Below are 25,258 nucleotides of genomic sequence, written 5' to 3'. Positions count from 1 at the left end.
TTTCAGAACACTTTTTAAATTAAATTCATAAATTAAAATTCAAGTTTGAACTCCCCAGTTCTCCTTGTAGAGAATGAGATGCTAAGGATCTAAAAACAAAATCCTTTAATTTCCCTTTAACTTCTTATTTAAAAACCATAACCATGCTCAAATGTATTGAATATTTCATTCACATTAATTATTACCATTAAATTTTATTTCAGATCCCTTTGAATTTATTCCAAGGAAATATCACATTTAAGTGACTGAGTGTCTGTTTAAGATACTGATATCATAGGTCATTCTTATCTACCGACAACTAAATTAACTTAATCAAAATTAACCTCACTAAATCTCCACTAAATAGATTTGTATCTTTGTTTCACAAATTACTAGAGCATTTTCTTATTATTTTTATAACTTCATATTTTCAAAGGCCTCATAACAAGTACTAGGTAGATGACAAACTCATTATTTATTCACTTTATTGTTTAAATGACTAAAATTCTGTATACTTCAATGTTCAATTTCTGTGGTTCAGCATCAGCCTATCAGTGAATGTATTAACCTTCATGATTATAGAAAACTTGGCATACCAGGAGAAAAAGAGGGACAAAAACCAAGGGAAAAGTGCTCCCTTAATTTGGAGTATGAATCGATGCCAGGCAGCAACTGACTATGATGTGTATCCATGTATACAACCTTCTCTGTGTCTGTCTGTCTGTCTGTCTGTCTGTCGGTCTCTTTGATTTCTTATCCCAAAAGCCTGGATCTATGCTTGGGTTTTTTGTTTTTACTTTTATTGCTGTTTGTTGTATATCTGTTCTGTTCCGTATCTGATCTGATATCTGTATTCTGTATACATGAATGACATCATGTATGTGGAATATAGATTCCATATCTATATCTGATCTACCTTTCTGTTTCTTAGCTACTACCAAATAGTTTTGATATTTACTGCTTTAAAATGCAATTTAAAATCTGGTAGTGCTAGACCTTCTTCCTCTAATTTTTTTATTCTTTTAATATGCTTGATCTTTTGTTCTCCAAACTGAATTTTATTATTTTTTTAGCTCAATAAATTTTGTTGTCGTTAATTTAATTAGGATTGCATTGAACAATAGATTAGTTTAGGCAGGATTGTCATTTTAAATATATTAGCTTTGCCCACCTATGAAAAATTAATATTTCTCCAATTATTTAGATCTGACTTTATTTGTATAAAGTGTTTTATAATTATATTCATATGTAGTTTCTGGATTTGTTTTGGCATATATACACTCCTAGTTATTTTACTCATAATTATCAATAGAGAACCTCTTTCTGTCTCTTCTTGCAGGACTTTGTTGATAGTATATGAAGATACTAATAATTTATGTGGTTTTATTTTATAATCTGCTACTTTACTAAAATTATTGAAAGTTTCAACTAGTTTTTTAGTTGAATGTCTAGGAATTTCCATATATACCATCATGTCTTTTGCAAAGAGATAGTTTTGTTAACTCTTTGCCCATTCTGATTCCTTCCATTTCTTTTTCTTCTCTTTTTGCTATTTGCTAGCATTTCTAATACTATGTTAAATAATATTGATGGTTATGAGCATCCGTGTTTCACTCGTAATCTTTTGGGGAAGGCTTCCAGTTTCTTCCCATTATAAATAAAACTTGCTGATGGTCTTAGGTAGATGCTTTATATCACTTTAAGGAAAAAAAGTCCATTTATACCTTTGCTTTATACAGTTTTTAATAGGAATGAGTGTTGTATTTTGTTAAAGAATTTTTCTGCATCTATTGATATGATCATATGGTTTTTGTTATTGATATTATCAATTATGCTAATAGTTTTTTCCTATTTTTAAGCCATCCATGCATTCTTGGTAGAACTCCTGTTTGGTAACAACATATAATCTTTGTGACATGTTACACTCCTGGCTAGTATTTTATTTAGTACTTCTGCATCTGATTCCCTATCTTAAAAAGGGACCTACCTCACAAATCAGGATGGATACCACTAGAATTCATAGGGGAAAACAACAAGACCAAATTCTATAGCTGGCTCAGAAACAAGTATTAAAGGAGATCTCATAGACAAATGGAAGGGAGAACAAAGAGGATAGTTAGCCATATCAGAAGTCTCCTAACTTGGTGAGGTCTTCTTTTTGCTATACGTTCCTTGAACTAGTTTTTTCTATTAATTCCTGAAGTTTCTAGCTATAGGGTGACTTTGTCTGGGGGATTTGGCTACCTAAGAAGTGACTGGGCCATTTGATGGTGAGGGCCTCTGGGGTTTGAGTCCTCTGCAACTGAACAAAAAGATCAATAAAAAATTTATCAAGTTTAGCGTTAAACATTTTTCATGCCTTCTGCTAGACTTAAGGTTTGGGGGTGGTAGGTACCCAGGTTCTGTCACTAGAGAATTCTCAAGTGGAAAAATCCTTTCTATCAATAGCCTATGCAATAGCTCCACCACCACCACCCTCCTCCAAAATAACCTCAGACAGAGGTGGATGGACACTGAGTAAAACCAGTCATCCAAGTAAAAGCATTATTAAGGAAAAGATTAAGATCATTTTAAATATCAGCATAAAACACTTGAAATTATAATGGCTAGCATTTATATTGCTAAAGACTATAGGGCAACTCTTAGCTGCCCATCTAAACTTCATTTGCAACAGGTTAATCAGCAAGGCTCCCACATTCTACAAATGAAATCCCTAGTTAGTCAAAACAAAATTCAAATGCAAGTAAAGCATAGTATTGTACCCCTCCCCCCATTAAGCAAATATTTCCCCAAAGGTCAATTAGTTATAACAAAAACAATGAGTCTAATTTCTCTTAAAATGAAAAGGCACTAACTAATTATAACTACCTATACTCACAGAATAATATGATTTATATAGCTACCTTTTCTTCTCATGGGTGAATAACAGAAAAAGAAAATGATGAGAATATATGGTAGCACAAAATGAAGTCTGTGCTCTCAAAATTAAAAAATCTAATTGGCCCTTCTGAGCCTTACACTAAATTGATTCCTTGTTAGACTTTTTTTTTTTTTGTTTAAACCCTTAACTTCTGTGTATTGAATCATAGGTGGAAGAGTAGTAAGGGTGGGCAATGGGGGTCAAGTGACTTGCCCAGGGTCACACAGCTGGGAAGTGTCTGAGTCCTCCCGTCTCTAGGCCTGACTCTCAATCCACTGAGCTACCCAGCTGCCCCCTCCTTGTTAGACTTTTATTACCATACATATGCCCTTGTCTGTCTTATGGACAATTAAAAATCAAAATTACATTAAAAACCTTAATTTTCAAAGTAATACTAATGGTATTCTCTTATTCTTTAACCTAAAGGAATTAGGTTTAAAAGAATTTACTATTTTAACCATAGCTATCAAATTAAGAATTTTTACTCGGTATACAAATCAGTAAACAAAATACTTTAAGACCATGTATTTTAGAGCTATCTCAGTTTTCATTTATTCAGCATAATTCTTTACAAGACCTAAATATTTCAAATACTTATAAGGGACTACAATTCTCAGTGCTTTGAAGGGACACTCCCTTACTTTTAGGCTACAACTTAACTTATCTGGACCTCTCTCAAATCATATTCTAACTTTAATCTTTCCCTTCATCAAAGAGGGGTTGTATTGGAAATTCGCAACCTCTGATTCTAAGGCACCAAATCTTCCTCAGAGCTGTCCATCCCCGTTTCTTACCTTTTCATTCCAATCTCTTCAGTGGCTCCAAGAAAAAAAAAATTTTTCTTTGCATCAGCAGAACCTGCTTCCAAGAAAAGCTTGTGCTGGTCCATTAAAAGTTTCACAGTGGTCTTTTACCCTTAATCAAAGTATTCCATTTGCAATAATCTGTGAGGCCTGCAATTTGCCAAATCCACATTAACTTTCTTAGACTTCAAAATAATACATGTTATTCAGAAAAGCCTTGTGTTGAAGAAAAACATTTCCTTGATCACATGGTTTGATGGGGATATAATTGGGGATGTAGATTCTAAATGATTACTCTATTGCAAATATTAATAATATGGAAATGGGTCTTGATTAATGATACATGTAAAACCCAGTGGAATTGCTCATTGGCTATGGGGAGGGGAGGAAGGGGAGGAAAAGAATATGAATCATGTAACCATGGGAAAATATCCAAAATTAATTAAATAAATTTTAAAAAAGAAAAAGAAAAGCCCTGTGTTCTCTAGGCAGAATAAGCAATACCTTAAAATTTTCAAATTACAGCTTCCAAATCAAAAGAGTTCATCTCTAGAATAAAGATCCATCTTATTATTGGTATCATTAGAAAATCAACAGTACAATATACACTATTATCCACTTTCACCATTCCACAAGCTATAAGGAAAAAAAAGCAAAATATAGTCATGAGTCCTAGGCCTTTCCTTTGGCTCCTGCTGGAAATTGATGCTTGTTGAAATAGCAAGGTCTATATTCTCAGCTGTCAACAATTAGCACAATTTCAAACATTAGTCACTAACATTTAAATTGCAAGCATTTAAAGTTATTACAGAAAAACCTCCACATAGGAGATACATTAGAAATACAATATAGAGAAAACCCAGAATTTAAATTCTTAAACTTCTATAATAAGCTTTTTAAAAAAAAACCACCATTATTACAAAAAAAATAAAAATCCAAAACCGACCTCTTATTGTAGCATTATATACCATGAAGAACTTTCCCCCATTTTAATTGGTCCAAAGCAATTAACCAGACTTGGATAAAACATAATTTGCAGATTTTAATGTTGAAGTTTACTTTAATCTCTACTCTAGCACTCCAGATTAACGTCCATTCAAATCTTAAGCCAGCCATTTAAACTGATACTTTTTCACTGCTATTTACATTTCTCATTTGTACCACACCATCCCCTCTCTCCTACTTCTCATAGGATATGGGTGGGGAAAGACAAACATCTTGTTTTACTTAAAGACATACAAACACATACATATATACATTCTCATCACAGAAAAATGACAATTCAAACACAAAAAGTTATTTCTCTTGGAAGCTGCCCTTTGAGGTCAAAGGGCCTATCAGAATGACCACATAGACTCCCCAAGGAGCCCAAGGATCGCACCTATGCCTACCACATGGTCCATAATATAAAGACACATACCTGGAAGCCATTCTCTAAGTGATATTTGGCAGAATGGACCCCAAAATTGTCCATGGTCCTTTACCAAACTTTCCATTAAAGAGCCAACAAGAATTCCATCTAAATGGCTTTTTGAATACAGATTCTGATAGCATACTCACCTAAGCTGACCTGTGTTGAATCTGGACAGGAACACAAAGTTCCAGGAGTCCAAGGGAAATTCCAACAGGCAGATGGATAGGAGACTTTGAAATCCTGAATGAGCCCACAAATATAAATATAAATGTAAACCTGAAAAAAATAGTGAACTACCAAAGTAGTTATAATAATGGTCTTTAATTGAGGTAGAAAGATTCAACTGGGATCCACTGAACTACAGAATGCAGTGTAATTATATAAATTTTAAAGAAGAGCTTATACCCTGTCACTTACTTGGAACCTGTACTAGCCACAATCTAAACTGACTATGAAAGGCCTAGTTCAGTGATGGCAAACCTTTTAGATACTGAGTACCTAAACTGCAACCCTCATGCAGCATGTGAGGGCTCTCCCTCCCTTACCCCAGACAGGGGAGAGAGGAAGCGCTCCCGTGGGGCTCCTGGGCAAAGGGGCAGGTCATGTGAAAAATGTCCTCAGGCCTAGTGGAGATGGGGAGGGGAGCAGCCCCCTCAGGCACATGTTCACTGACACACAACATGGGCCTAGATGCCATAGCCAAAAGCTAGGGTACCTGGGAATAGCCTAGATGCAAAAGAAGAAACTGAAAAAACAAAAAGAGTACTTATGATTTGATTATATCTGTCAATTCTGTCTAGAGTAATCAGGATTTATGTAATGAGGATTTATGATTCAGTCTGGGTCAAGGGTCAGCAAAGAGATTTCTTGAAGACAAGCTATAAGGGACAAAGGTCAGTTTGGAGTTTTATAAAATCAGGTTGTCAGTGGCAATAAATATCATGTAGGGAAGAGACTAGGACAGAAATGATAATTTTGTAATCTCTAATTATCTTTTCCTAAAATCCAATTAAGTAATTTAAATAAGAGAACATTTTTCTGATAATAAAAGCCTGGATTTGGTGGTATGTATTATTTATATTTTGTTCCACTATCCCAGGTACAGGACGAGGAATGTGACTCCTAGAAAAAATGAATTTTAATGCAGGGTGCAAGTGATTCCAAACCATGTTGACTTTAATAACCTTTTGTAATCATTCTGAAGTCATGCTATTCTGGCATCAAGTAATATGAGAATATTCAAAGTTAAAATTTGATGGAAGAGGCTTTTTTGCTGATTGAGTAATTTTTGTTTCTTTTTCATGTAAGAGTTGGGGTGCAGAAGGATATCACCTGTGGGTAATTAGTGGATTTGGTTCTCAAAATGCTGATGTTGAGTCTGACATCAAGAGTACAGCTAATCAACCTGGAATTCTACAATTTCAGTTCATCAAAAGTGCACTCACTGTTAACCCTTGTATGGTAAGTAGGTATTTAGACCTTTAACATTTAAAGAGATTTTTTTTTCAGTTTTCTTTTGGGGCTCTTAGTGGTTTTTTTTTTAAATGTCATTTTATATTGTTAAAATCTTGAACCACTCTCATTTATAATCTAATTTCTGGTTTGGTTTTCAAGCTAAATTAAATTTATTCTGGATATTTTTTCTGGGTTAATTATATCCTTTTATATACTTGTAAGTTCAGTAAGAGCAATGTAGGAGAGGTAGAAGTCTCAGATTGAGGAAGTATTCTATCCTGGTTCTGCTTCTATAGACAATAACCCTCTTCTAAGCTCTCTAAGCTTCTGTAACATTTTGTCCATCCTGGTCAAACAGAAATATTTATTTGCAAATTTGCATGTGAAATTAATTTGTTTTCAGCTTCTATAATTTTAAAGTTTTTATCAAAACCATTCCTTCCCATCAAAAACAAACAAAAAATTCCATCTTCCAAATGCTTTGGATTTTTAAAATGCTATTTTACAGTTATCAATAGCCATCTGCCTTACAGGATTCATACTAATTCAGTTTCCTCCTTTTGCCCCAGGAATCTTAAGATATTTGTTGCAATTCAGATTAATGCAAGGTATGAAAATAGCTTCTTCTCAGAGCCATTCCTGCAATTTTAGTTAAGTGGTCCCCAGAAAAACAAAGTGAATCTCATGGAAAAAGAGTACTGGCTTTTAGATAAATAAAACATATCAAAGTGAGAGTAACTGGGATTTCCTTTTACACTTGGGAGAATAAGTAGTTTTGAAAGGCAAACTTCTAACCTGCTAATTAATACTTTTTTAAACTTGAAAATATTATAAATATAGGAGAGGGAAACTGGCTACTACCACTCTTAATTGGGTGACAGTAGTGGTAGTTCAGATATGTGGCTAGTGCAAGATCACCTGAGTCTTGCCACCTACCTAGATGTTCTAACACCTCCCTACTTCATAATAGTGCCCAGGCAGGATCCTTCAGGTCAGTGGATGGGTATCCCTTTCAGGTCCCACCTGGGGTTGATTAATGGTGGATATTGGGCTCTATTAGCCTTGGACACATTTATCTGACTGCGTTTGCTCCCTTCCCAGAGAAGTGATGAAACAACTATTCCAGGAAGGTACTTGAAGAGTTTTATATATATTTGGCAAGTAAGGAATGTTTAGGAAATGGGAAGAGGAATAGGAAACCCTAAACTAATCTTTGATAATATTAATCCCTCAGGACTGTAGGCAGGTGAGTGATTCTGGCTTGTTATTAGGTCCTCTGGCTCAGTCTGGCCACAGCCAAACCAGAGCAAGCAAGCTGTTGTATGATGTCTCTCAGCTTCTTCTTCTTGCCAGATGTTATGCCTTTCACAGCCTTTAGGAACCACCCTTTCTACCCTCTTCTTCTCCTGCCCACTTCCCAGATCCCTCCCGGGCCCTGGGATACCTAAATACCTAAGGATGGTTTGAATACCTAAATATGTAGGGGACAGAAGAATAAGAGGATTCACAGTCTGGATACAGGTTGGCAAATGTCAGTGAGGTTCAGACAGTTCTTGCAAGGTTGAGCGAAGCAAGCCTCAGATCCCAATAGACCAGGGTCTACAGGTCACAGGTCCAAAGGAAAGGGGAAACGATCCCCTGTCAGGGGCTGCCAGAGTATTTATACCCCCCTGGCCACCGCTTTCTCCTGTCCTCATGGCCTCTGGGAACATTCTGAGGTCCAACGGTCTTCACCTGTCAATCAACGGTGGGACTCTCTGCTCCCAGAGTTTCAATATAACAGAAAACATAGCCTTGGATAATTACATTTCTTATTTTTTAGGTTATTATTTATTTATTTGTTTGTTTTTTTGTTTTAAGCCCTTACCTTCTGTGTATTGACTTATAGGTGGAAGAGTGGTAAGGGTAGCTAGGATAACGCCTTGTATTCTGACTGCGATTTCTCCCTTCCCAAAACAAGTTTGACACTGCTTTAGGAAAGTACTTTAAACTTTATATTAACAAGAAGGATAGGGGTAAAGGACTGTGGTATAGGAGACCCTCCTCTACTGGTTGCTAATGAAATTTCAACTGCTGGCAGATGAAGAATCAATGTAGTTTCCCTCTGGTTCAGCCTGGCCAGGACTAAACCAGAGTAGGTAAACTGCTGGGATATTTTGACTTCTTCAATAGATCTTCAGCCTTACAGTTGAGTTATTTCCACCCTTTTCCACCCTCTTCTTCGTCTCCTCCCCACTTCACGGATCCCTCCCGGGCCCTGGGAAACCTAGATATCTAGATGATGTAATTCCTAATATCTAGGGGCAGTAGACACCAAGGTGGTGGTCAGGTACAGGTTGGCACGGTATCTCAAGTACAGGAAGAGATTTGCAGAGAGAGATGTTTGCACCCTCTCAATCCAAGACCAGGATCCACCGATCTCCAGCCTTAGCACAGGTCCAAAACCCAGAACCCTTTCAGGATTCTTAACTGCCCCTCCTCTTGCATGCCTCTTGCATGACTCCCTGGGAACATTCCATCCAACTGACTTATTTGTCAATCAAAAGTGATCTTCAAGCTCCCAGAGGTTCAATATAACACTATACAGCAGATTTTTGACATCATCTGAGTAAACAATAGCCAGTGCACAGATTATAAATGAACTTTTAGTTACTCTACAGTTGCCAAAAATGTTAGCAGTAGTTTATTCTCCAGCACACACCAGTGGCAATGATTTTGTATCCAGAGGGAATCATAGAGCAGACATAATAGCAAAAATAGAAGCTATGGAAGGTCCTGAGTTAATTTTAAATATCAATCATAGATGAAACTGATTTGACAAAGGCATATAATGAAAAAGAAGTAAAGAAATGGAGACAGAATTTTAAAGCGCAGCTAATGAATGGTGTTTGGTTTGCTTCTCACAGAAAGCCAATATTACCAAGAGCTTTTTATAACCAGATTTGTCAAGCTATACACAGGAATGGTCACTTTGGCACACAAGGCATAGTTGATTCAGTGAAGAAGACATAGCCCCTGGGATTATAAATATAGCATCTAAAGTTTATGTAGCTTGTGGAACATGTCAGTCATACAACCAACATGTGTTCAAATAAAAGACATTCAGTGGGAGACTTCTAGCTTATACCCCGTTTGAGAACTTACAAATAGATTTTATTTCAATGCCAAAATCTGGGAACTATAAATTTTGTTTAGTTATTGTGGATTAATTGACAAGACAGCCAGAAGTATTTCCATTAAACGAGAATACAGCAAATTTTGTGACAAAAATATTGTTAAGGGAGATCATACCCAGATTTGGCTTACCATCTAGGATAGATTTCAATAGAGGCTCACATTTCACAGATACAATGTTGCAACAAATATATGAATGCCTAGGGATAACACCTAAGTTTCATGTGCCTTACCATCCACAAAGTTCTGGGCAAGTAGAAAGGTTGACTAGAGAGATCAAGACCATGATTGGGAAACTGCACAGAAACACACCCAAACTGACTTGATGTGATGCCACTAGCTTTATTCTACATAAAAACAAGACCAAGAGGAGATCTACATATATTTCTATATGAAGTATTATTTGGTTATCCACCTTTATAATCAAAGATATTTAGCCCTGTGTATAGTTCTTTGTTAACTGGAGATAAAAATATATTAGAGAATAGAATCAAAGAACTTCAACAATTACAAGCAATCATATGGGCTAGAAGTAATAGATTTCTCATTACACAACATAAATCCCGGTGATACAATTTATATTTAAAATTTCAATAGAATAGGAGGAACACAAATGCTTGGGAAGGTCCATATCAAGTGCTGCTGACTATACCAACAGCAGTGAAGATAGCAAAGATATTATCATCATGGATTCATTGCTACCATGTGAAGAAGGTACCATCAGTTTAAGATGATAATCAATACTAAGAAGGTAAAGATTGATGCAACAATGGCAGGACTGCAACAAGGACAACTACACAAAGACTACAGAAAGAAGGTCAACGGAATTGCTGTAGACACTATTTCAAAAGAAAATGAAGTATTTTAAGGTCACAATGAACTACAATTAGAGAATTTTTCCATGGACACTGAAACTATTATGAAAAGACTATTTAAAGATACTACAAGAGACTATTTAAAGATACTACAAGAGACTACACTTATGAAGACAGAAGACTGGATTTCTAAAGACACTGAACTTTGAATTTAATGACAGGTTTAGATTTTGGTACAATAGAGGTTTGTATTAGGATGTAATAGTATGTATAAAATGGATTTAAAAAATAATTCTTATTAATATAATACACAGCATATTAAATAGGTATATTAATAAATTTATAACTAGTTACTAAATATAATTACTGCATAAAATAATAAATGATAACTTAATTAAAATATAAACTACTAAATAATTATTAAATGGATTTTAATACAAATATTAAAAATATAATAAAATATAAAAAATGAATATTAAAGTAAATACCTTATTTCAGAGGGAGTTCTACCCACCTATGGGGGGGATTTCATATCTTCCTAAAAGGTAACTTTAGGGGGAAATTGTTATGTATATTTTGTATAATAATTTTTTGCAAGGTTTGTTTTCATAATATTGTAAGTTGATTTTGAATTTTTATCTTTAGTTAGATGTTTTTTCTCTATTAGTATAGGTTAAAGTGTGTCATTTTTTATTGGAAATGTTTGCTTTTGAAATTTTCTGTAATTGCAATGTGCATTTTGCAAGATTTTTTTCTTTCTTTAATTCTTCTTTCTTTAATTCTCTCTGTCTTAGTTTTAGAATAAGATTAGTTAGGTGTATTGCTTCATTTAAGAAAGAATAATCTTTTCAATGAAGCACAGGGGGGATTGTTAGGTTTAATTAGTTATTAATTGAGTTATATAGCAATAATTGGAATACAGAGAGATAGATACCAGAGAAAGGATTCTTTCCCTGAACCTTGTTATTGTAATGGGGATAATTTGAGGAAAGGTGTGTGGTAAAAGGGGATTTTGAAGGGAGGTTGTCAGGGACTTCCTAGGTAAGTAATATGGGTTGCAGGTAGGCTGGAATAGGGAGATTCAGGATATAATATGGGCTGAAGTCAGGGAGCATAGCACTAAAGGTAACAAAGATTTTCAGGGAGAGGAGGAATTAATCTAAACAGGCAAAGAACAGCAGGGTTTATAGACTAGGACTTAGACTAAAGACAAACTGAGGGAAATAGACTGAACTGAAATTAACTACAGGCTTTAGTTAATTTCACAGGAAGTGACTTGTTTTGAAGTTACACCTTCCTTCAAGATGGATACCCTGGCTTCCCTTCAAGCCCAGAGTATATGTTGGTTCTTTCCCTCTTCTTCCCTCTCTTACTAATTAACTGACAAAGTAACTAACAGGTCTGTTGAAACACAAAAGGGTTTATTGTCTTATAAGGTTGATTTGTCAGGAAAAGTGGATTAAGGAAGCCCTAACAGTTGTTTAAAGAAACCTCACGTGGGGGAAGAGAGGCAGAGATGGAATCTAAGCAGGGTCCTACCTTAGCTCAGCTCTCAAGGTGCTCTTGATGTCTAAAGGGAATAAATGATGACTAACTGACTTTTCTAGATAAGATACTGCCAAATTATAGTTAAACCCCTCACAGATTTGAACTACTCTCTAATTTACTCTCCTTATTCACTCCACAGACATTTAAGGTAAGGGAAGGAAGGTAGGAAATGAGGTAGGGTATGGAGATACAAAGGGTTTATCTAAACTAACAATTCTTAAATAAATATTCCAAAACTAGGCTAAATTTTTAATTCTTCAGATAGGCAAGGAAGCAGCTCAGCTGGTCTGACTCTCCACGAGATTCCCAAACCAACTGACTCTCTTCAAGATTCTAAACTCCTAACTGATTTCAGAAAGCCAAAGCTTGAAAAAAACTGTCATGACCCCACTCTCTGTACTACATTATTCACGGTCAGAGAAAAATCACAGTGGTCACTTTAAGGAAGATTAGCATATGCTGGGAAGACTGTTGGGGATTTCTGGGCACTCTCTGCAAACTGACTGTCTGGAAGTGGTAGCTGACTTTTCTCTGGTTAATATCAGTTAGAGACTTTGGCTAAACTTAACTTTGAAACCTTACAAGAACATCTGTGAAGGTGGGAAGTCAGCTGCTTGTTGTTGGGTGTCAGCTGCCAAGTAGAGGGCGCTCTCTGCTTTCTCTGAATCAGCATGAGTTCCAACTCAAAGCTGAGAAGAGTAAGAGGAAGGCATTTTGATTTATAACTGCTACACTGGTCAGTTAGAGAAAACAACTTGTTACTTTTGTTTTATATTTTAAAGAGGATAAGAATTTTGTAGTTTATATATTAGAATAAGGTTAGATAGATGATTTGGGTTTTAGGTAGAAAGTGGTTTTAGGAAAGAAAGATCTATTTATCATCTCTGATAAGGACGGCTTAGTTGATAAGGAAGTAATGGACAGGGAAGATCTTTTAGCTCATGCTCCTAGCTCTGTCTCCGGGAGCGTGGAGTTTATTATATATATTTCAAGACTCACCTCACACAAAAGAACCCCACCCACCCCCCCAAAAAAAACCCAAAACTTCGCATTTGCGCAGAAGTTACAAATTATGTCATATCAAAACACAAAAGGTCTCACTGGCTTTAAAATAGAACAAGGCCAAGGCTGAATTTTGGCTGGGTTATTATCAGTAAGCTAAGTTAGGGAATATTTTGTAAGGGTCAAAATGCCCCTGCTAAACTAAGGTTTCACCCTTGAGTGTCTAAAACCACTTTTTGAGACCCAGCAGCTACATTTCTGACCAAAGGGGAGAATGTTAACCTCTTGACTGCTGGTTTGCTAAGAGCTTAAAGTTTTCCATTAAGGCCACAATACATTTCAACAAGAAAGGGTATGGATCACAAAAAGGGTCAAAAGAGGAGTCTCCGATTTTTATCTTTTTGAGAATCTGTTTCTCTTATTGCCTTCCCACAGTGGTAGAATAGATTTTTAGGTGGTTCACCTTTGGTGAATAAGAAGAAAATCCTTGCACATTAGTTTGGTAGGATATATTTAGTAAATCTTAGATTTAGATTAAGAGTTTTCCTATTTTATCTTTACCTCCTTTTCCTTTCCCTGCCTCTTCTGATAGTAAATAATAAATAGGTGTTGGATTATACTGTGTCCAGCAGCTTTATACACTGTCTACCACCAAGTGACCCCAACAACTGAAGTTTATAATCAGCTATATATCATCAATAACAAATAACAAGATCAATATCATCTATAACACACACCTCCCTAGTGAAAGGAGGGAGGTTTGTTTCATCACTTATTCTTTAATGGCCAAGATTATTCCTTACCCTTTATCAGTAATGGTATATATTTTTCTTTTAGTTCTAATCTCTTCACTTAGTTCACTTAGTTTATACAGGTTCCTTTTTTTTTTAATATCCAATTTGGTATCTCTGCCTTGAGTCTCTCCCTATTCTAATCTATCTTCTACTCAGGTATCAAAGAATCTTTCTGAAATGCAAGTATGACCATGTCATACACTTTTTCCTCTCGTCTTCTCCCCCTCCTTCCTGTCAGTAAGTCATAGTGGCTCCATATTTCCTTCAAGATCAAATACAAAATTCTCTGTTTAGCTTTTAACCCCTTCATAACTTGACCCCTTCCTGCCTTCCCAGTCTTCTTATACATTACTCCACTCTATACACTCTTCAGTCCACAACATTGCTTTCCTTACTGTTCCTTGCCTTAAAATATTCCATTTTCTGACTCCATACATTTTAATTGACTATCCCTCCTACCTGGAATACCCTCCTTCCTTGTTTTCTCCTCCTCCTTCTCTGACTTTTTCACCTCTAAACTCTTCCCTTTTGTGTTTCTGCCATCCTCTGAGGTTACCTACAGTTTATCCTTTACATATATTTTGTTGGGACATTGATATTTGCATGTTGTCTCCCCTTTAGATCATGAGGTTTATGAGGGCAGGGTGTTTTTGCCTTTATTTGTATCTCTAGGGCTTAGAACAATGTCTTGCACATAATAGGCATTTAATAAATGCTTGTTTATTTGTTGAATTATGGTGCAGTATTATCCCATCACATTAATATACCATAATTTGTTTGGCCTTTCTTCAGTTGTGAGGCACCCTACTTGTTTCCAGTTTTTTGCTACCACAAAAAGGGCTATAGCGAATATTAAAGATGTTTTGTTCTATCCTTAACTTCCTTTGGATATATACCTATTCATTCAATCATTGGTTCAAAGAATATGCAGTTTAGTGATTTTTCTTGCATAATTTCACATTGTCTTCCAGAATGGTTGTGATAATTCATAGTTTTTACAACAGTACTAGTGTGTTTTACAAATCTATTCTGAAAACCATTATTTCATCTTTTCAGTACAGTAAATGGGAGCCATTGAGGCAGTGAGATGTGCTTGTCCATATTTTTAGCCTAGATAAATTCCATTAAGGCCTCTTTTACATGATCTGGAGATATTACTGTTCATCTCAAAGCTGGCTCTTTTCCACCAATAGTTGTCCATAACCTTTTCAATATTTCTATTACTTAAGGAATCATTGCCTTTCAATGCAATTACTAGACCTCAGTGTTTTCTCATTGGAAATTTGGTTCCTTATTAAAAAGGAAGGTCTTGCATGAATTACATTGCTATCTAAGAAAATTGCCACTAAAATAACTTGTTTGGCTTATTTTTGGAACTTTTAAATAAAATAGATTTTTCATTTATAGTTAGAATTTATTTATAATGTAGCTTATCTACCAAATAATCTCATTTACATAAACATAATATGTTTTACATGCTTTCAGAAGATAACTACAAAATCTAGAAGGTGGACCTTAATTTAGGTGTCATATAATCTAAACTACTCCTTACCAAGAATTCCTTATATAACATTCATAACAAATCATTATTTCTCCTTTGTTTGAACATTTCTAATGAAGGAAACATAGTAACATTGGTAGTTTTGAAAAGAGAATTATTAGAAAATTTTTGCTTATATTAAACCTAAATCTGTCTCTCTGGAACTTCTACATTAGTACTAGCTCTCTCCTCTTTCAAAAACTCAAAAGACAGTTATCATTTACTCATTCACACTCCCAAAGTTGTCTCTTTAGTTTTTTCAACTATTCCACATTTAAGATATTTTCCAATATTCTATCTTCCTCACCCTCTTCTAGACACATATCATCTGTATGGCTTCTAAAACTGGATTTCCAGAACTAATTCAAGTAATCCTGACATGACTTTAACGAAGCAGAGTAAAATGTATAAATATACTTCACTTGTCCTGAATACCATGTTTCTCTTAATGTAACTATTATGGCATTAACTCTTTATAGTTGCCTTCTCATACTGTTGACTTACTGAGTTTGAAATCTACTAAAAGCTCTTTTTCACAAGAATTGTTGCTTACCCATGTGTTCCTCTTTTCTCAATTTATGAAGTTGTTTTTTTTTTTTTTTACCCAAGGGTTTGCATTTGTCCTTAATAAATTTTGTCATGTTTGATTGGGCCTATTCTTTTAGTTTTTTCAAATGTTTTTGAATCTAGACTATCAACCATTCTATCAAGTGTCCACTTTTATATCATATGTCAATTTCATAAGCATGCCAAGATAAATGTTGCAGTAATTTATGAACATCATCAATTCAGCAACTAATTAATATGTCCCTGGGCTATGCACAATGCCTTGTGTTTGCTGGGGAGACACACAGGATGTATTTGGCTTTTTAAAATTTAATTTTTATTGTCATGCAAAACTCGCCTCCATATTGGTCGTTGTTATAAGAGTAAACTCTCATATACAACCAAAGCCCCAAAATAAAACCACAAATAAACTGAAAGACAACTCTAATAGTTCTTTCTCTGGAGGTGGATAGCATTCTCAGTCATAAGTCTTTCAGGATTGTCCCAGATCATTGCATTGCTGAGAGTAGCCAAGTTTTCACAAAAAAATCACTGTATAGTATTGCCATTGCTGTGTACAATGTTCTCCCAGTTCTGCTCATTTCATTCTGCATCAGTTGCTGCAGATCTTTCCAGATTTTTCTGAAATCATGTTGCTTATCATTTCTCATAGCACAGTAGTATTCCATCACCATCATATACCACAATTTGTTCAGCTATTCCCTAGCAGCATAAAAATACCTGCTATAAATATTTTTGTACAAGCAGGTCCCTTTTTATTATCTTTTTGGGATATAGACCCAGTAGTGGGTCTATACCAGATCAAGGTATGCACAGTTTTATAGTCCTTTGGGGATATACTCTGCTTTTAAAGCTCATATAATTCATTGGGGATATACATCTAAGCAAATAACAGTCATACAAGGGAGAGTGAGACAAGTAAAAAGAGGAGTCAGGCAACATGCCTTGAGAGAGTTGAGGAGAGAGAAGCCAACTTTCATCTGCCAAGGAGAGTTATGGAAGTAGTAGCCCTTAAATTAGGCCTTGAAAGGGAGGCCTTCCAACACATAGCAGTGGATTGGAGATGGATGATAAGCAAGCTACCCAGATACGAGGTATAGCATGAGCAAAGGCACAAGAATGAAGCAGAAAGTAGTCCATTTTATTTGAAATGTGGACTGTATTTAGAACACCAATAAGAATTAAGAGTGGAAAAATGGATTGGGATCAGATTGTGAAGGACCTTGAGTACCAAGATCAAGAGTTTATTTGGTAGATGATATTGAGTAGAAAAATGATTAAAAAGTAGTTATTAAGGACATTTGCAGTAGTAGTTCTGTGAAGGATGGATTAGAGAGTAAAGACTCATATGCAAAAATGCAAGCTAAGAGACTATTTCAAGAAGTCTATGCAAAGAGAAATAAGGGCTTGAATAACTAGAGAGAGTTGAGAAGAGGAAATATATGCAAACTGAATTTAAGACATAGAAATGATAGGATTTGGAAATTCTTTAGATATGAGGGGTGGGAGAAGAATTAGTCAAAGATTTGTTAAAGACCAGTTCACTGAGAGGATAAAAGTTCCATCAACATGCAGTTGAGCTATTTGGTGTGGATGGGGAAAATTAATTCTGTTTTGGAGAAATTGAGTGTAAGATGCTGATAAGAAATTCAGTTGGCAGTTAAAATATTTTAACTAGTGCTCTAGTGAGAATATGAAGGGGAATATGGATTTTAAAATTATCTTCATATTGTGATTATGGATGTACATGTGATTGCCAAGAAAGAAAGAGTAGGAAGAAGAAAAAAGACTATGGACAGATATTTGGCAAATTCTTGATTTTTAAGGAGTGGAAGGAAGAGGGATGAGTAAACAAAAAAGGAAGAGAAGTAATGGTAAATGAGGCAGGAGAACAATGAGAGTAGAGTACCATCAAAGGAAAGACAATAAAGAAGGAAAGAAGGTGGTAGTACATATTTTCAGGTGCCACAGAGAGGTCAAGAAGACTTTTTAAGAACAGAAAAAAGAATATTATATCTAATAATAAGGTCATTAGCAATTTGGAGATAATTGTTTCAGTAAAGCAGAACTGGGCCTGAATCCAGATTGCCACCTACAGAGAATAAATAGTGGTGAAATGGAGATGGCACATAGAATCTAAAGTTTGTCAGTGAAGACGAAGAGAGGGGAAGTATCCTTTCTCCTCTGTGAAGCTTTCTCTAATCCTTATAAATGAAAATATTCTTTCAGTCTTCTATTTTAACTAAATCTCTCCTTTGCCCACATCATTCCCTAATCTATATTATATTTGTTTAGATGTCCGTCATATCCTTCCTCAGAATAATCTTAAGTTCCTTGAGAATAGGCAGGGAGTGTGGGGTTTTGTTTTGTTTTGTTTAATTTTTGTATTCCAACTCTGGAACAATATCTTGCACAGAGTAAGCATTTAATGAGTGTTGTGTCTGTGTCTGTGTGTGTGTGATGAGTGGCAGGGTTAAGGAAAGGGTTTTTTATTTTGTTTTTAAATGTGAGCATATTTATAGACTAGGACAGTGATGGGCAAACATTTTAAAGAGGGGGCCAAAGGAAAGGAAATGCTCATCTGTCAGTCTGTTTCTAAGGCAACTCTTTCGAAGTTTCATTGTATTGTATCCTTATCATATTCCTCAGATTAGGAATAATGTACTGCAGCTGTATAGAACATTTCAGGGGGCCACATCTGGCCTGTGGGCTATAGTTTGCCCATCACTGGACTAGGAGAAAGAGATTAGTAGACAAGGAAAGAATGAAGCTGTAGGAGAGACAGACAGACAGACAGACAGACAAGATTCCAGAGGAGACCGGAAGAGGTATGAAGTTGAAGATAGATATGGAATGGTAGCTTTGCTTTCATTCTCTGAGACTTAGAACAAAGAGATAAGAATGAACTACAAGGTTAGAACAGTGAGAATAGGACAGTAAGAAAAGCCAAGTTGGGACTGGGGCAAGTAGGAGGTAGAATTAATGTTTAAAAAGAGTTTGGAAATGACTTTTGAAAAATGCAGAAGAGTCATTAAAGAATGAATGAACAGTTTCCTATTTGTAGTGAGGGCCCTTCAAAGATTAGCCATAACATGACTATTATTTAGCTTCCACTTTATCCTTTCCAATAACTGGAGTATTCATTTTAAAAATTGTTCTTTTTTTTTGTCTCTTCTTGCAGAGTAACCAGGAGCAGGTGCTACTTCAGGGAGAAGATCGCTTATATTTGAACTGTGGAGATGCCTCACAAACTCAGAATCCTAGAAACTCATCAGCACACTCTGAACACAAGCCCATTCGGGAAAAGAGTCCATTTTCAGATGGAAGTTTAGATTCTCAGGGTTTAAGCACTTTACTTGGACACCGACATTGGCACGTTGTGCAGGTAATTTCATTAGTGATGAGCTGCTTCTGCTTATACTCAGTAAGATTTCTATTGAGACTAGTTTTAAAAATAGTTTTCTGTTGTTGCAAAAAAGTGGCATAGCTCTTACCTCCTTGTGTGCCATGTCTTTTCTCCACCATTTTATGTGTTCCCCATTTTTAGTTTCTTCTCTTTTCTTTTCACTTGATGCAGAATGTTCTCTGCTTTAAATCTTTTATAAATGCACAGTACCTTCAGGGCAAAAAGTTTTGCCTGTCACTCCTGATCACAACTATACAAAGAGCTTATTTGCTCTTTGATTTTACAAGAAATATAAATCCAACTCAGTTGTAAACAAAGATATTAATTTGCAAGTTATCACCATAGACTAATTTTACCTATTCAAACATTTAAAATATACATATATATTTTCAGTAATATGAGTATATTGACATTCAGTAAGCGATTGTTTAGTGCAAAATAGACATTTCAGAAATTCACTTTGGGGGGAATATTAGAATGCATTAATTAAACTACCATCCACTTGTAGCTTCAGTACCCTAAATTTTCTTTTCTACTACAATACCAAACCCTGTACCTATTCCTTATAAACAGGCTAGCCTCAACTCCTCTATAGTCAGGTACTATTTCTTTTTTTTTTCCCAATCTTTACCCTCTGTCTTAGAATTGATGCTAGGTATCAGTTCCAAGACAAAAAGTAGGTAAAGGATAGGCATTTGGGGTTAAGTGACTTGCCCAGGAACACAGGAAGTGTCTAAGGTCAAATATGAACCCAGGATCTCCTGTCTCTAGGCCTGGCTCTCTATCCACTGAGCCACTTAGTTGCCCTAATCAGATACTATTTCTCCACAATGGAGACTTATTTTTCAACTTCCTAATCCTGACCCGTGTGTGTGTGTGTGTGTGTCCGTCCTGGCACACATATACACACACACACACACACATTTCACTTCCCCCTCAGTTCCTACTTTCCTGTGGTTGCTTTTTTTTTTTTTTTTTTTTAACAGCGATAGAATAATAGTTCCAAAAAGAATTTGGCAATAAGATAATTATTTTACTGTTTTAAAACTGGTGTGTACCAATAAATGTTATTAAAATTATATTGATAATACCATGAAATCAGCCAATGCTCATTGTGCCATTTTATAATTAGTAAGTTACTAATCAGGTAACTTTACTAAAATTTTCTACTACTCCCTTCTCTTATAGCCATTTCTCTGCTTTTTCATTTTCCCATACTTTGAACTACCTAGTGTCAAATGCCAGGTCTCTGTTACCAGAGAGCCAAGTAGAGCAGAAAATTAAAGCAGTTAGGTCTGGAATTCAAGAGATAATCAGGAAATGTAATTAATTTCCTACAGCTCTAAAATACCATGATTCTGAAAATCCATTAAACAAGCAGTTCATAGCATTGATTTAAGATAATGATGAAAGATTTGTCTATTGATTACCAGCAATAACTCTGTCGTTATATTCTCTATGTATGAAATTCTAACATTTTTCTGTATCAGAGGCAATTCATTTTCTGAATTTTTCAGTTTTTTCCCAGAGTTCATAAAATATTGTCAGAGCTAGTGATCCACTTGCAATTATATTCAAATAGAAGCATAGAATTTTTAGAGCTGGAAGGGACCATACAGATTATTTAGTCCAGCTGCCTAATTTTATAGATTAAAAAATTTAGCCCTAAAGAATTGTTTAAGATTTGCACAAGATTACAAAGCTATTATTGGCAGGTCAATCAAATTTAAATTATCTAATTAAAAAAACACTAGAACCAAAAAATTTAAATCCAATAGAAATTTATTTCTATATTTTAGTATTAGCCAAGGGCTGAAAACTGGAATTTACTTCTAAGTTTTTAATTCTAATTATCCTTTTTTGATACCCCCTAAATGATTAAATTCATTGTTTTCCCCAATGTGGTTTGTATAAAATGACTTTACCCCCAAACTGCAGAATTTTAACCTGGGCATTTTGGGGTAAATGATGATGTTTCTTTGAACTAGCTAGAGTTATACCCTTTAAGATTAAAAGTCTCTCAGAAAGCCAGTATACAAATAATTAGTTGTACCCAAAGTTATCGTGGCCACTTAAGAAAGTAAGCTTCCTTATGCTTCCAGGTGAATTTTTCAAGCATAAAGACTATATAAGAAGGAAAATTTTATATCAACAATAAGTCGTTTGCTTTTGCTATTTATAAGACATCATTGTTTGTTAAAATGAGATGAAGTTAGGCATATAATGAGATAGTATTTCTCTTTAGCATATTCTAAAGGGTACTTAATGAAATATGATAGGACAATGATGACATGTAAGGAAGTAAGTTTCTATTTAAATATATTTTTATTTAATAATTAATTTTTAAACTTCTAAAAATAGATAATAAAATCTCATCACCAAAGAGTTTTTTGTTTAGTTCTGTTTTCTAATTTCAGCTCTCACTCGCCCTAATACAGCACCTTCTGCCAAATGAGTTAAAAAATGTATCCTGGTTTGGATACGTTTTATAAGTACTGCTATAGAGGGACTGGATATTTCCTGGCTCAAGTGGTGGTAATGTTGAAAGAGGCTGTAACCTGAAAACTAGTTCAAGATCAATCTCACAGGGCATTCCCTTCAGAAACAAAAATCCTTTTAGTATTTTCATCCTTCTTTTTTCCCCTCCAATTCTCTGTCCTATATCTGTTTCATGAGGTGGGGGAAGGAAGAAGTCCATGGCATTTTTTAAACTTGAAAAGCTACTACTAAAGAAAAGAGCCATCTCCAGACAATAGTCTATCTACCTATCTATCGATATACATTATATGTATATCTCTATCCAGCTAACAAACATTAAGCTTCTGTGTGTACAAGACATTTTTAGGTGCTGGGGATAAAAAGCAAAAACTGAGTAGTCCTTTCTTTCATATTACCTTCTACTTGGGGAACAAATTATCTCCATTTGAAAATAGTTTTCTCAATGTAGATACATTCTGATTAGAATCTTATATTTTATTTACTTTACTTGTTATTAGTTTACTGGTTTACTAATGACTATTATTTAAATGTTTAGGAATATAAATTACATTTAGACTATGTTCAACATGTTCTTTCCACTAGAAGATGAGTTACTACTGTAAAGCTCTTTGTATGCTAATTATCATAATTATTATCAAAATTAATTTAGTGGACTAAGCTTTTTGAGTTTACTTCCTGAGCCTTAAACACATATCAACCTGTGACTGAAGCAGTCATTTAATCCTGTTAGCCTCAGTTTCCTCCTCAGTAAAATGAGCTAGAGAAGGAAATGGCAAATTACTAGAGTATCTTTACCAAGAAAACCCCAAAAGGGGTCACAAAATTCAGACACAACTGAAACATATTCTGAACAAGAACAAGCCATTTTAATTCTACAGTGTCCTCTGCTGTCTAACTTCTTGTCTTATCACTCCATATCTCATTCCAGACCTTAACTTTGGATTATTCCCACCATCTACTTCTTTCCTCTTTTCCTATTTGGAAGTTTGAGAAGGTCTCATAACTATGCAGACTGAATATATTACAAATTCATGTTATCTGATCTCAACTGAGTTCTCACTGCAGTCCTTAATTCTTCCTTAAAGGATTCCCTATCTCAGTTCCCTCAGAAGGAATTCTAAACCTTTTCTTCACTCCTGATGCTTTTCTTTCCCCACCCTTTCTCTCCTTGCCTCTTATTTTACTGAAAAATATGAGTCCATTTGATAGGAGCTGCCACTTCTCCCCTTTTCTTTATCTCAAAATCCCTTCACCTTATCTTGCATTCTTTCCACTTTCCCCCTTGCCTCTGACAATAAAGTAGCCCTTGTTCTTGTCAAGACCAGTTTCTCTCTATGTATACTGTATCCCGTTCCTACCATCTTCTCCAGAAGTCCCCCCTCTTATGGACCTACAATCTTTCCTTCCCTTTTGCCTTCCAACATGCAAAGGTCTCCCTCATCCTTAAAAGAAAAAATAACTTCACTGGCCTTACCCTCCCTAAAAGGTTTCCTAAATCTCTCATCCCTTTCTCATCCAAATGCCTTTGAAAAGCATCTTTAAAAACACCATCTGCCTTCACTTCTACACCTCTCACTCTTCAGCCCTTTTCATTTTGGTTTCCTAATTTATTCAACTGAAACTATTCTCTCCATTTACATTGATCTCCTAATTACAAAAACTAATTATCTTTTTGATCTTTGTCTTTTTCAACTTCTTTATAGCTTTCGACACTGTTGATTACTATCTCCTCCTTGAATACTTTTTCCTCTCTAGGTTTCATAATATTCCTTTCTGTTTTTTCTCTTCCTTTCAAAGTCTGGTCATTCCCCAGTCTTTTTTGCTTACTTCTTGTCCATATTGCTCCCTCCAATTCTAAATGTTCTCCAGGGTTCTGTATTAAGTCCTCTTCTCTTTCTATGCTCTCTTGATAACCTCATCAGATCCCTATACAGATAACTCACAGATGTATTTATAACATATGTGTGTGTATGAATTTATATATGCACATATGTATATCCAAGGAATTTTCCTAAAAGCATGTATAAGTACCTATGTACATACACATATATAATATCTCTCTCTCCTGGATGTCTTGGAGACATCAAAAACTTAACATGTCCAGAACTAAACTCATTAACTTTACCTCCAAATCCTCCCATCTTCCAGTCTTCTTTATTTCTGTTAGCACTGCTCTCCTTTTGGTCTTCTAGTAAAATAATCTCAGTATTACCCTCAACAGCTCCCTCTCCTTCATCCTACATATCAAATTAGTTGCTGTTTCTATCTCACAACATTTTTTGAATCTAATTCCTTCTCCCCACTCAAATATAATTTTTTTAAAATTCAAACTCTCATGACTTCTACATCGTCTTCTACATGAAGCTTTTCCTGACCCTCCCATGTGTAGGGTATAAAATATGGTTTGACTAAATATGAGAATGTGGTCGCCGATATTATAAACTCGAGTCAAAATGATTTTTGGTGGTTTTATTTACAAAAAGAGAGGAAGAGTGAAAGTAGGAAAATGTGAGAGGGTAGAGTAAGATATCTAACCTAACACAATAAATATTTGCTTCGGCCCCTGGCTCAACCCAGGCAGGGCTAATTAGCCCTCAGCAGGAAGACCCTCAGCTGAGGGCCTGTGGTGAATATAACAAGGAGTCCACCCACGCAGCCTTCTCCTCCAAGACAGGGAGGCCTCTCCAGAAACTATTCTCTCCAGAAGCCAGGACAGGAGTCAGCTTTTCATTCACTCAAGCAGTGTCTCCAAAAGGAGAATATCCAAGAGCAGTCTTGCCAGGGGTCCCTGGTCATCCATGCTCTAGATTTAGCCCAAAGACCTCCTGATAGGAAATTTCAGCCACTTTTGAAGACCTTTCTTTGCATCACTTCCTATTCCTTCCTCCATTTGAGGGGACCAGTTGTAGTCTTTAAATTTGCTTAGGACTGCCATGGAGCAGTTAGTTGCTTTTGGAGATGCAAACTATAATAAGGGGGTAAACTGGCTGATAACAGGGGAGCTGGTGGTACAAGTGAGTCACCTGGCCAGGGAGCCTATAACTATTGTAGCTGGTGGTTTGAGACTGCCAAGGATGTGCAGCCTGAACTGTGATGCCCAGTCAGTCTTCCTGCTATCTGTAGGCTCCTTTAAGGTGGAGAGTGAGGAGCCCCTCCCTGCTGGAGTGAAAGCAGTACTCAACAGGAAGTGAAGCTCACACACTTCCTGAATAAAATGGATGCTTGGCCAATACCTCCTTTGGAGTCAAGTGGTTGCTATTTTCCCCTCTCCTCAGCCCCCTTTGCCCAGGATGATGTTATAATTAACTATAGGAGCTCACAGTTTCAGGCTAAGGTTTTATT

General features: G+C 35.6%; 1 protein-coding gene across 2 annotated transcripts in view; it reads left to right on the top strand.

Moving 5' to 3' along the window:
• The window catches only part of RIC1 (RIC1 homolog, RAB6A GEF complex partner 1), a 177,356-nt gene that overhangs the window by 117,225 nt on the left and 34,873 nt on the right, over positions 1–25,258 (top strand). For both annotated transcript variants that reach the window (XM_044656642.1, XM_044656637.1), the window contains exons 11-12: positions 6,425–6,577; positions 19,193–19,396. In XM_044656642.1, coding sequence (XP_044512577.1) covers positions 6,425–6,577; positions 19,193–19,396 — 357 coding nt within the window. The remainder of the gene's footprint in view (positions 1–6,424; positions 6,578–19,192; positions 19,397–25,258) is intronic.

The sequence above is a fragment of the Gracilinanus agilis genome, chromosome 1 (genome assembly GCF_016433145.1).
Source record: "Gracilinanus agilis isolate LMUSP501 chromosome 1, AgileGrace, whole genome shotgun sequence".
Classification (NCBI taxonomy): Eukaryota; Metazoa; Chordata; class Mammalia; order Didelphimorphia; family Didelphidae; genus Gracilinanus; species Gracilinanus agilis.
Note: the sequence above shows the minus strand (reverse complement) of the source record. Positions and strands in the feature narration are given on the sequence as shown.